Source organism: Dermacentor albipictus, chromosome 5 (assembly GCF_038994185.2).
Source record: "Dermacentor albipictus isolate Rhodes 1998 colony chromosome 5, USDA_Dalb.pri_finalv2, whole genome shotgun sequence".
NCBI lineage: Eukaryota > Metazoa > Arthropoda > Arachnida > Ixodida > Ixodidae > Dermacentor > Dermacentor albipictus.
The window spans coordinates 140,864,470-140,877,757 of NC_091825.1; the positions used below are offsets into that span (position 1 = coordinate 140,864,470).

The window sequence follows — 13,288 nt, forward strand, 5'->3', positions numbered from 1 at the left end:
AATCGCGCCATGTGAAAATATCATAGCCAGCTAACGCCGTTCTGAAAGCGGTATTACCCAAACGGATCGCTTAACAAGGCCCTCATGGGCAACTTCAAATCTTACGCGCTGATGAGTAACTTGAATTTCTATGCCATAATCAAGCATGAAAGGAAACATTTCATTGGTATTCGAGCTACGATGGTCACAAGTGCGCGATTACAAACTTTCGTTGAGGACAACTAAGTTGGTCTCACGTCCAAGAATATGACCGTGGAAGCTTTTCGATTTCTGAGCAAAGATATCGACAGCAGACTATAGGCGTTTCATCGTCGAAGCTGGATCCGCAGACGGAGAAGTTCACAACATTTCATAAAGGTATACAGAAAAATTTACCTTACTTCTTGAGTTGTCTCTATGTCATCTGAACAAATATTACGATATACGATTATCGAAGCCTGGAAGCACTATTCCATAATAATACAAGGAACACATCACCACCGCGCCAACTTACCAGACAAATGACTGTAAAAATGGCGCTCTGTCTCAAAGTGACTGTGCACATGTCATGAAACCTCTGAAATCCAAGAGAATACACGGCGTGTAAGCGGCACTTTGTTGCATGGAAACGTCAACTTGCTTTCGTGTTTCCTCGATCATCATCCATTTATCTCACATGAACGCCTTTTGCCTGAGCCCCATGACAATCATGCGTATTCGCGTTTTGTCAAACAAACTGCTTTAAACAAGTAAATCATCTACAACATCAAAGTGCATAAACATCGAAATTCTAACAATGGTCCTGCGTGTAACAAGTACAATTTTGACAAACCTTCTGACATTCGGCCTCCTTGAGTACTAGGAGTACAAATATATACAACGTCGTTCAAATTATCAATGGACAAATGCGCTTAGTTTATAGGACCAAGCATGTATACATGATAATTTCAGCTGCTCAGCGGTGGCTCGGTAAGGCGTGGAGCCATGTCATTCGTGTTCAGGTATTGAACCAGCTGTATCCCAATAAAGAGTATTACATTCAAAGCATAACAAGGTAACATACCTAAATACTCTCCCATGGAAAACACTTAGCAATGAGGCGCTGCGAGAAACAGTGTATTGCATTCGGTCTTCATCTTCCTCCTCTTATCACGATGAGCACCACCTACCCTGGAAAATCGATTCGATGTGCCATCTCAATAACAAGGTAAAAACTGCATGACTGGGGAAAGAAAATGTTAAGCAACGGGGAAGGTAGGGAAATATGTAAGAAGGGCTAGAGGCGAGAACATGTAATAATAAGATAAAGATTAGATATATCCACAACAGAGATAAGATAGATCCTCAGAATAGATAACAGCCGCAGTGATAGTGCTGTCTATCATTTCATCTCCTAACTTTTTGTCATGTTATTTTGTTGTTTTGTTGCTTATATTTCTCTTTCGCCGCAATCAGATCATTTTGCCAGTCCATCGTAGCAGGTGGGTGCCATTGCTTAGAAACAAGATCACGATGTCATGGCTCGTATCCCCCTAAATGGGTACGAGCCATGACAGAGGTTCATCATCATCATCAAGAATAATAAGAAGAAGCTGCCAGCCAAGCGCTGTCTCCTGAAATATTGCTGCGAAGTGTAGCCCAGGAAATACTGGTACGCATCCGACAAGCATGTTATCTGCAGTATGGGGAACGCCTGCTGGTCCAGTGTCAAATTTTTCAAGCAGCGCATACTTGATTATCCCTTAATCACTGCGGCAGTGTAGCATCGCCGTGTCTCCCAGTTCTCGAGCATGACGCAATCAGCTCGCACAAACTGACAGATGCGTTTTCGTAGTTATGCCCAATTGAGGTTATTGGGCAGAGTGACATGCTTGATAAGCGGAGCTCTAAACATAGCGAGCAAGGACAGAATTAAGTGCAGTGAGTAAAGTGTTTCGCAAATCGGACAGCGAGTCGGCATTCGCATATATTCCTTACAGCTAAATATGCCTTCATAACACATAGCCAGTAGAAATACTATTTTTCGCGTAAACGTGAAGATACGTTTACATTTGTATTACTCGCAGGAACATCCTGACATGTGCGACGCCTCTTCGAAGGAAGCAGCCGCTGTCGCTATCGTTTGCATGGTAAGCCGTTTTAGAGTTGCCGTACAGAGAAGTACGCTTTGCATTTAAAATCGTAACCAAAACTATCTCGCGCTTACCGCTACTCCGTTCTAGCTCAAATTTCGCATAAAGATAGCATATTATGGTCCGATCGTTCAGTATTACACTTTGTACAGTCATTTGCCTAGTTTGTCAAGAAAAGAATGCGAATTTGCTTTTTTTCCGTGCCTCTGATGATGTCCACATCGCATTCCCATGTAGGGGGAACCTACCTCGAAGGCCTTGCTTTTCCTTAAAACAAACTTGACAAGGTGACGTCATAGCCACCATGTATTGGAAATCACTTACAGCGAGAAACTTAGATGAAGGCAAATTAAAATGTTATATAAGATAACCTGCATGAATCAGTGCCAAGTATTAAAACAATGATTTGGACCATAAAATCTGAGCTTGTCGAGAAATTTGAGCAATAACAGAGCAGCAAGAAGCGCGAGATCTTCTTTTCTTTTTTTAGCACTAATTTAAGGAAAAAGCTGGGTTCTCTGCATACTGGTTCAGTTAATCTGTGTATGCTCATGTTTTGCGAAGACGAATATGAGCCGAGGCTCTCGGCCGTTTCAGTCCTGCATATCTAGGGCTACACCTTTATTTAGTGTGTGGTCTGCTGATTATTCATCGAGTCATTTATGGCTGATTACTAAATTGTGGTCGCACAACCATGCCCGGAGTGATCTCCCACCCCCACCCCCTTTTTTCGGCTACACCCCTCTTCACAGAGCATATGCGTGTAGAGGACAAATGTTGCACCCAGCGGCTGGCAGATCCCTATCCTTTGTCGCAGTTCCTCAATGCATTCAACGTGGCCTACGTGCTGATGCCCGAGATAGAAGAGCAGCTCAGAAGGCAGTCCTGGTTCGCCTATGTTCCGGATGTACACGACTTGAGCAGCCTTGGTAAGCTGACGATTATGTAAGTAAGTTGCTGATTGGGTAAGTTGCTGAAGTCGTTTTGATGGAAGGTTTGACTTGAGATGTCCATAATTACAGGAGAAAACCAGTCTTTGCTATCTTCATAACTAGTGCTGGCGCGCCAAAAGACAACGAAAGGAGAAATATTTACCTTAATTTGTTATCTTTTCCCCACTAGCCTAGCTGCAGTTGTACTTTTTCTAGTCTTCACTCGTGCTGGCTCCTTTGAGTGGCTGGTAAGAATTGAAATATATTATTGTGACAGATTTGTGGCCAGGTCCTTTTGTGGTGCAGGTGAACGCATATTGGAATCATAAATGTACAATTATTTGTGTAAGATGTACTACTGATGTTGCCTACTCGGTTACGTTGGCAAGCAAGAGATTACCTAACAACCCGCAAACATACCTGTCATGACGGTTTTGAAATCGGATACCACTGGACTACTGCCATCACCGTAACTCGATGTTCGGCTAAGTAGTATATAAGGCTACTGACATGATATTCCCGACTCTTCATTTCTTGCACTAAATGAAGTCCCTAGATCTTGAAACCCTAGAGGAAATACAAGCAAGCCTCATAGTGCCCTAAAATATTTACTATAATAATTTTTCTATGAGGAAAAATTATCATCCACCTGAATTTACCATGAAGACACGAAGGATCCATACTAGTTTCCCAGTAAGCTCTCAGAAAGTTCTCAGAATGCTATATTCGGGTGGACGACAATATTTCTGTTCATGAACCTTCCCTCACCCTGCGGGATTCCGTAGAACTGATTTCGTGGAATAGTCGTCCGTGTAGATTGGAGAATCGTTCTTGTAGACAATGCAGTAGAGCGGCAAGCCGGGCTAGTCGGTGGAAGTTCGTCTTGTAATACGGGGGTTACTGCGCTATAAACACACGGACAACAGAAGTAGAAGTGGACAGGACGCGCGCGTCCTGTCCACTTCTAGTTCTGTTGTCCGTGTGTTTGTAGCGGACAGCATTACAATATGTAGACAATAATGATGACGCAACTAGTTATTGTTTTTTTGTTAATAATGTTTTTTATCTTTGCAGTGGGCTCTCAAAGGTCGAACCACACCATGCTGGGCCTGGCCGTAATAAGCATCATCTTTGACGTGTTCATATTCTTTGGCTCAATGCAAGTGAGTCCGGACAGTGAAGTCCACATGTCTGTACCACACAGTGAAATGTTTGCTACAGTGTTTTTACTAGTGATTTGTCTGTCATCATGCTTTTCACTGCGCCGCACAATACCAAAAATAAAGCACTTATTCCTTGGCCTTCCGTGCATCCGTCCGTCCGTCCATCCGTCCGTCCGTCCGTCCATGCATGCGCGCGTGCGTGCGTGCGTGCGTGCGTGTGTGCATGCGTGCGTGTGTGCATGCATGCGTGTGCGCATGCGTGCGTGCGTGTATGTGCGTGTGTGTATGTGCGGGTGTGTATGTGCGGGTGTGTTTGTTGGTTTGTCTTTTATTTGTTCGTTTGTTTGTCGCGCCAACTAAACTTCCGTTTCATCAACCTGGGTCTTTCTGATGGCTTACAAACCGTCATGCGTGTATGCGCAGGGCATCCCTGAACTACTGGATTCTGGATGCGTATGGCACTACTGCGACCTCGGAGCCGATCTCGTTGTCGGCATGGCTTCGGCCAATTACACGAGACCCCGGGTCATCCGCGTAAGCTCTCACTGTGTGCCCACGTCAATTTTGCTCGCTATAGCGCGTTACCTAGTGCTTGAAATCATTCGTGAAGCATCTTGTTTGTCATATATCCATCCGAGATGTGCGCACATCTTGCGTTTCACTCTCCATGGCAAGTTATACTCAGTGTTTGCATTAGTTCGTGTTATCCTTGTCCGAAGCATCTTGATTGTGCACGTCTGATCACAAAAAATATAATAAGAAAGAAAGAGTGAAAAAAAAAACATGGAAGTTCGCACCGAAATCTCGGATGCAATATCCGCCATTCGCTTAGCGCGCGCAAGACCGCCTGGTAATACCGCGCCGCAGTGAACAGAAGCATTGTTTAGACACATGGTATCTCCTCGTACGTAGTTATCTGCGCCTCGTTAGCGCTTCTTCGCCAACAAGCGCCTGAAGCGGCTATTGATAAGCGAGAGCGTGTAGATGATGATACTACTACTATTACTACTACTATTACTACTACTACTACTACTACTACTACTACTACTACTACTACTACTACTACTACTACTTCTAAAACTACTACTACTACTACTACTACAACTACTACTAATACTGATAATAATAATAAGGCTATTACGCTAAGTTACGAAGAAACAGATGAGCGGCACCGCACGCAAGGAAGACCTGAGCTTTCTATCGCAAGTCCTTTCAGCGCAAGTTGTGCGAGAAGAGCCTCTTGCTTTTTCTCTTACTTTTTCTTTGTTGGTTCGTTAGTTCAATTGTCGGTCATGCAGAAGGAGCTCCTAAATTGATCACGCAGAGAACAACACAGTTCATCCCGAGCAACCTGCACGTATCCGACAACGTAAGCCAGACATCACGTGCACCAACTCCCGCTAATGCCAACATCACGGATAACGACGAGACAAGCCCTGGCTACACAGCAGCCGACAGCAGCCGCCGGGTCTTCACAGCGGCGAACAATCAGCATTTCCGGGTCGGTGCCACTCCGGAGGGGAAGGGGGGGGGGGGGGCACTTCGCATTGTTCTGGAAAAAGAACACAGGGGAGAGGGGTGAACAAGCTCTCCAATTATTCCCGGCTGATCTCATCTTTCTGTATATATACATCTATATATATATATATATATATATATATATATATATATATATATATATATATATATATATATATATATATATATATATATATATATATATATATATATATATATATATATATATATATATATATATATATGTATATATATATCAGCGAGAGAGAAAGAAAAGAAAATTTGAAAGAAAAAAGAAACGAGAAAATTATCAGCAAGCGTAGTTAGGTCTCATATGCGTTCTGTTTTCTGCATCACAGGGGCTACTCCGAAACAAAGACACCATCTACGACGACGAAGAAACGAACGAGGTGAGACTCCAGTTCTAAATTCAAGAAGCAAGAGCACAGGAATGGTTACAGACATGTAGCCTCTGCAGCCATTTCAAGCCACCATAGTCTCACTATATTTCAAATCATTTTTAGATATATTTTCTTTTTCAAATGCCATAAAGGGGGAGGGGGGATGCACAGCTTGAAAGTGCAAAAATACAAATGTTGCATAAGATTAAGAACAATTGTACGCGGAGCTTTCAGCAAATTACTCAATAAAGATTGACTTCATTTAATTTCCAACATCTGCGTTGGAGCAGTATAATTTCATGTAGTTCGAATAGACAAAAAAGAACTGTATTGGTATTTAACTCTTTTAATGGCATTGAGAGGCACACTCGGAACACTGTTACTCCTTGCAACAACATCAAATTGGTTCGGTTTCTCATAAGCACTCGAGAAATATATGTGCTTGAGAAAGCATTGGTGCCTTGGGTCATAATCAGAGTTCTTAAAATATTTATTTATTTATTTATTGATACTGTTGACCCTCGCTTGAGGGTCGTTACAGGGAGGGAATATAACACGCAAGCAAAAACAGAAGCATACAGATCCGCAGCTACGGCTCGTTAAAGACTTATCTGTCGTTATTAGCAATTCATCATAAATATAGAACTGCATTCTTCGCGCAACACTGAATTTAAAAAGAAAAATTCAGCAGAGTCCATGGTGACGTAAGCAGAACGTTGCCTCGAGGGGTGCTATTTTGCGCTCGCTGCAGCCGCCCAGTTTCTGTTTCGCGCGCTATGACAGCGGAATTTCGTGTAATCGCATTTTTCTAGATCAGAAAGTTTATATTGCTTGTATGGAGAGCTCGCTTCAATTTCCCGATTACGATGAGCCCGCTGAAGCTAATAGTTTAAAAGATAATATATTTTTGTTGATTAGCGACTAATTGCATGTATCGCCCCTCACCTCATGGTCACCACCACTGATGGCAAGCCTCCGAAGGAACCGCCCCTTTATTTCAAAACGGCTATTTTTGAGTATTCCTTAAGGTCTTTGTCGAAACATCCGGCATGGCATACTTTCGTGACGTACAAAATATGTTATGTTGGTCTTGTTTCTTCTCGTGAACATTTCATGTTGAGAAGCAGTGCTAACCGAGGTACACCTTTCTTGTTGCAGGAAACCTTGGTCAGGGCTTTCCTGCAGCCACCCGTAAGAGTCTTAATTGCTCGACTATTATGTAAACGCCACGCATCGCCGGTCGGTAACGCACAGTTAATGTGAAACAAAGGAAAACACCAACCGTCGCAATTACTGAACGTTTCTGTTCCACACATGGAAGTAATGCGTCTGCCCGTCTCAGATTCACTTATCGTAAAGAGTAGTACGCCAAGTCTATGTGCACGTAGTGTTTTCCGTTCAATGTTTTCTTGATGCCGCATGCGTCTGCTGCAGATATATATATATATATATATATATATATATATATATATATATATATATATATATATATATATAGAGAGAGAGAGAGAGAGAGAGAGAGAGAGAGAGAGAGAGAGAAAATATATAGAAGGAAAGAAAGCAGCGATGTATCGTTCCTCGCTGCTATGCTGCCGGTGGCATCCATTTGCAGCTGCATATTCCCCACGTAACAATGCCAGGGACTAAAGTCATCGAAACGTTGTCACCTGATAGAAGCTTCCCGGTTCGTCTGTTCCATCATAGTTCCTTTAAGTGCTTGTCCATGTTCAATTAAGTGCCGTTTCAGCAACTTTAGAAACGTAGCAACGTCACATACAAGAATCAGCCGCCTTAATATACCCTCGACTTCCGCAGGAGCCCTCAGCAAAAGATCAGCCGAGTGTGCGTTGTGCGTATGCGGTGCGTGGTTATGTTGTTATCGTCGCGTGTTGCATTCAACTACCGAATTTTGGCGCTCAGCGTGTTTCTCGAGAAAATAATAATGAGCGTGCTGCACCGCCTCCTGCAAGTGCTACTCTATAGGGGAAGACTCTCGTCGCATACGTATTCCTCGAGATAGAACAAGCTGTGAAACTAACTTGAGTCGCCCCAATTAAGTTAATTTTCGATACATCTTGGAAGAGAGAAAAAAGTCATTTGCTTCCACGTGAAATTTGCGAAAGCATCGTGGCTTTGAAAGCTTACACTGTAGAAGCTGCAGGACTCTATAGTGAGCAACCTAGACCAAGAAAGTCATTTTTACCGCTAAAGAAGGTCACAAAAGATGCAAAACACGAAAAGCAGGTGGCGACTCTATCCCTCGAAGTTCCCGCACCATCTCGGAGTGACATCATGGGCACTGACGTCATGGGCACTGACGACATCCGTTCGTGTCTTTTTTGATGCGCATGTATTCTAGGGCTACTTCACTCGGAAATCTGTCCGCATGTCTGTAATGCGTGACACGATGTGCTCCATAGGTATGCATGGGGCCTCATGGGGGTATACATGAATATGACTACGTATGACTACTGAGATTTATGATGATGACTATATACATATGGGCGACTGGAAAGAATGCTTGCACACTTTCTGAAAACTCCCATTAGGGAGTTTTACAGTAATTCTTTATTGGTGAAAGTACACTGCATTGTACTGCAATGGAGTGAAAGATTGAAGTTTAGAGAGAGTAAAACTTTATTCAATGTAAATAAAATAAGGCACGATGGTTGGAGCCCCTATTCCAGGGCCCCACTGGCACGAGCGGATCGCTGGGCTTGGTCCAGAAGAGCCAACTGGCTCTCCCGACCCTCGTCCGCAAGCCATGCCATGTTTCGAGAACGTTTGCTGAGCCACTACGGCCCAAATGCGAAAAGATACTTTTAAATCCGTGACGTCACGCTCACGTACGAGCGCTGAGGTTTCGGTGCGAATTTCAAGATGTGAAACTACTCTCTTCACTTTCTGTTTTAATAATGAACCCTTACCGCAACATTGAGGAAAACATAGCTTTTAATAATATAATTTACCAAAAACAACTGATCTAGTTTTTTTTTAATCTTTAGTGGCATTTGTATTCTTACAAATCAATCTGCTGACGTTCATCCTCACCTTCTTTTGTCGCAGACGGTGCGGCAGTTTCTTCACTTCGGTTACGTCATAATGCGGGCTGTTGTTAAGGTGAGAAAAACCTGTTTTGAAAGTTGACAGTTGAAAGACGAGCAGTTCTCCCGACTGACTCCGCCATGCCTTACTTCTTCAGGCCTTGGTTTGAAGCTTTTACACAGGTTCGTTAGGGTAAACATCGGCCAAATATTTAAGTGTGCTTCCCTTACAATTATGTGGGAACAAATTTTACATTAAGTATACCACACAAAGCATTAAATACACAATTTCTGCGCCTCAATTAAGTCACCGATATGTCTTTCACTAGTTACAAGGTCTAGTGCCTCGAAAAAAGGGACAAATATGGTTGTGATGGATGCAACGACACGTTATACGTTCGACACTGTACGCACAATTTTCAAATGTTGCGCCTGTGTGGATATAATATATTTTTTTTTAATCCACATGCTTCCTTTAGCTATGCCACCTATGTGCGCTGAAGAGTTCTGGATTGTGTGTGTAACTGTTTGTTTAACATGGTGTACAGCTCATTGGCAAAAAGTAGCGCCTAAAACAACAGGAACGCGGTTTATATTAAAGTCACACTAATAGGAAACAATAAATCAGTCTAGACCCGCCCCCTCCCCCGAAAAAACGTTATTTTATAATTCTATTTTCGTTAATTTTTGAGTTAAAGCTTGCTTAACAAAAGATCATGTGATTGTCAAATTTCCATTTTCTTTTTTATACTGCACCGAAAGCGCCGCTCCAGTACGTCAGTGTGACGTCACGGATTTCAACATATTTTTTTTTCCGCAGTTGGGCCGTTGTGGCAATGCGAAATTTCTTGCAGCTTGCTAAGCTCAATGTTTGGGTCCATTAGAATACAACGTCGTGCACCTTTACCGAAGAAAAAATTAATCAGGCCCTAGCATACGTTGTTGAAATCCATGACGTCATAGCAGCGAGCTGGTGCAGGAACTCAAACGTTGCGTTGCCACATGTCCATCGTTTGTGCTTTTTTCCTTGCTTATACCAAGCCTCATTTCTTGGTAGCAGTGGCTTGTTTTGTGTGTTTGTTTGTTTTTATTGCAGAAGGGTAATTTCCTCATAGAGCCCATTTTTAATATCTTTATTATTATTATTTTACTTTACGGTCCCTCTACAGACGTTCTGCAAGAAGCTGGCTATACGCGGTGATCATGTTTAATCCTGACGGAATTTTTAAAAATCGCCTGCGGCAGTTAGCATAATTCTTGTACCTGAAATGAATTGTTCGAAAAGGTGGACATTACTAACACGAAAAACGAAACACATATTACACTAATTAACAACAGCTCACTAATTCACTTCGCAGTTAATTACTTTACGGCACATACTGTAATTACTACTGTAAGTACTTCAATTACGAATTACTGTAATTTACGGATTGTAGCCAGGGCAAGCTCGCAAAACGTATTTGCTTGAAATGAATTTGCAGGACGAGACTAATTTCGAGATATTATATCCCAAAGTGGGGGGGGGGGGGGGGGCGGCGACAAAATACACGGGCATGCCAGTTACTTTCGTGCTTCTACGCATAAATGAGCCGTTTTGTTAAAAAGTACGCGCAACAACAGCGCAATTTTACGGCGAGTTCGATGGCGCGTATCTCTCAACTGGCATCGTTCTGGAAATTAATTCCAAGGGGATATGCCTTTTAAACTGACCGGCTAGAATTGGTAAATTTCCGTGTGTGCCACAATGTGATTAAGCAAAAAGGTAATTAGGGATCCTTTTCTAATTAGTTAAATATGTGTTTAGATTTCACATGCAAGTAATGTCCGCCTTCCTTAAATATCCAGCTCGAGGACTAGAATTAACCTATCTGCAACAGCTGATTTTTAAAAATTCCGTGAAACTTAAAAATGACCGCCCCTTATAGTAGATCCGCGTGCTCGAACGCAAAGGCCCTTTCATTGCAGAATGTGCTTCTTTTTCTTTTATCTAAATGCAGCGATGAGCCTGAATCGCCATTTGCGTCCGGCAATCGGACCATTTGAGATTCTACATAAACGGAGTGCTACACAAATCAGCACGTGCTTACGCGGGTTTGAAACTTTGGAGGTGTACCAGTCGTCGCACTTCGTGCAGTATAAACAAATCGATTATTACGATACGCTTCTTACGCCGATATGCCATTTGTTGACGCTCACATGACAGATAGCCATTTCCTTGTTGTTCGTGGCAGAGCTTTACGGCTCCTGCAGCTCTCAGATAAGTCGTAAAGATGGTGAAATAATTTCTTTATAATGGAAAATGAGTGTATTGTTATTCATTTCAAGGGTATCTTCAGGAGTGGTGTCATAAAGAATGACAGACTTGAGTACAAGTGGCCCTTCGAGAATGCAAAGCAACTTGCACAGCCACGTCGACCGCGTGACAGCAGCCGTGGCGTCACCAGCTTTGAGTGACGTCACTTTATTGTAATATGTGTTTCGTTTTTCGTGTTAGTAATGTCCACCTTTTCGAACAATTCATTTCAGGTACAAGAATTATGCTAACTGCCACAGGCGATTTTTAAAAATTCTGTCAGGATTAAACATGATCACCGCGTATAGCCAGCTTCTTGCAGAACGTCTGTAGAGGGACCGTAAAGTAAAATAATAATAATAAAGATATTAAAAATGGGCTCTATGAGGAAATTACCCTTCTGCAACAAAAACAAACAAACAAACAAACAAACAAACAAAACAAGCCACTGCTACCAAGAGATGAGGCTTGGTATAAGCATTAAGTTTAGAAACAAAATGGGCTCATGTTCAAACTGTAATAAAACGAGCCACATTTCATTTTTAGATACGAATATTGATATGACTACTGAAGCGCTATAGCGACGCGTTTTACCCAGGTTAATTACAACTGTTTTCCTTCCTTTTTTTTTCCAGTGTCAGAAGCTGGGAATAATTATCTTAATAAGCCGGAGAATGAAGGATCAATCCGCACCAGATACTCCGGATAAGCAGTCTGGTTGAATATGTTGTGCTGGAACTTTTTCTACTTATATGATTGACCTGTGTTTTCACTGCTAATACATTGTTACTATAGTCTACCTGACGGCCTGCCTACCCTAACTGAGGCAGTGTTGGGGTCGATACTTGCGCAGATTCGTTGCTTCCACTCGATTGGAGCACCTGGATTCCAGCTGCGCAGTCCTATTCTAGCTCTGGTCCTGCCTTAACTTTAAACACCCATGACGCCAGCGGCGTCAGAGCTCTTTCTGCAAGTCGATGTATGAGATGTGCGCACTGGGTCAGCATCACGGTACACGATCATTTTACTATGCGAGTGGATGTTTACGCGACAACCCGGCTTCTCACAATACGGGAGCGTGAATACGTGCGTGATACGTACGTGACCACGAATACTTTGTAACGCGCAAATTTATGCTGTCTATACCGCACAGTGCGGCGTGAGGAACTGTCGCTGTTTCTGAGCAGTGTACGCTTACGTAGGCAAACTCGTGCATCAAAAACAATAACCCTTCAGATACTGCAGCGTGTGCTTCTGGCTTTTGCGTATTGGACACGTCGTTTTAGTCAACGCACATGATCGGCGATGGGCGTCGCCCTATAGTGTTCACAAAGCCGGAGTTCTGTTAATAAAGCCTTTTGTTTGCGTAATACACAGCCATTGTCTTTATACACGACCACGAAGAGCATTCTGGCAGCACCCCGAAACATGTAGAATCTTTCATGAACGTTCGTGAAGGCAACATTAATCTAGCTCCACATGAAAGTATTAGTTATAAGCAGTGAATAGAGCTAACTGCATTTCTCCTGAGATAAAAAACAGCCATTTTGCTCTGAGAGTACGGTGAAATAAGTATATGATTAACGTTATTATTGTTATGTTTATGTTTATATATGCACAACCGTACATGCGGTGTGTTCCTGTGACTGCAATTTGTCTTTGAAGTAAATATTTATTAGACTAATTGTGAGTTGTCCTTATCTCTGTATTGGGGAAAGAAAAAAAATACTACATATGCATCCCTATGTGTACTATAATTGCTTTCTGTGGTTTGATTAACGAGGAATCGTTTAATAGAGCTTGAGACGTTTTCTCGGCCAGAATCC

The 13,288-nt window shown here is 42.5% G+C and overlaps 2 protein-coding genes across 2 annotated transcripts in view; one reads left to right on the top strand and one right to left on the bottom strand.

Moving 5' to 3' along the window:
- The window catches only part of LOC135908393 (uncharacterized), a 12,987-nt gene extending 11,837 nt beyond the window's left edge, over nt 1-1,150 (bottom strand). The window contains exons 1-2 of the mRNA XM_065440176.1: nt 1,043-1,150; nt 494-556 (exon numbers count right to left, since the gene is read on the bottom strand). Coding sequence (XP_065296248.1) covers nt 494-544 — 51 coding nt within the window. The 5' untranslated portion in view covers nt 545-556; nt 1,043-1,150. The remainder of the gene's footprint in view (nt 1-493; nt 557-1,042) is intronic.
- LOC135908394 (uncharacterized) overlaps nt 1-12,261 on the top strand; it is a 79,501-nt gene extending 67,240 nt beyond the window's left edge. The window contains exons 2-10 of the mRNA XM_070539021.1: nt 2,046-2,108; nt 2,929-3,040; nt 4,118-4,206; nt 4,630-4,740; nt 5,531-5,707; nt 6,084-6,134; nt 7,284-7,316; nt 9,192-9,245; nt 12,098-12,261. Coding sequence (XP_070395122.1) covers nt 2,058-2,108; nt 2,929-3,040; nt 4,118-4,206; nt 4,630-4,740; nt 5,531-5,707; nt 6,084-6,134; nt 7,284-7,316; nt 9,192-9,245; nt 12,098-12,184 — 765 coding nt within the window. The 5' untranslated portion in view covers nt 2,046-2,057 and the 3' untranslated portion in view covers nt 12,185-12,261. The remainder of the gene's footprint in view (nt 1-2,045; nt 2,109-2,928; nt 3,041-4,117; nt 4,207-4,629; nt 4,741-5,530; nt 5,708-6,083; nt 6,135-7,283; nt 7,317-9,191; nt 9,246-12,097) is intronic.
- The last annotated feature ends 1,027 nt before the right edge of the window (nt 12,262-13,288 follow it).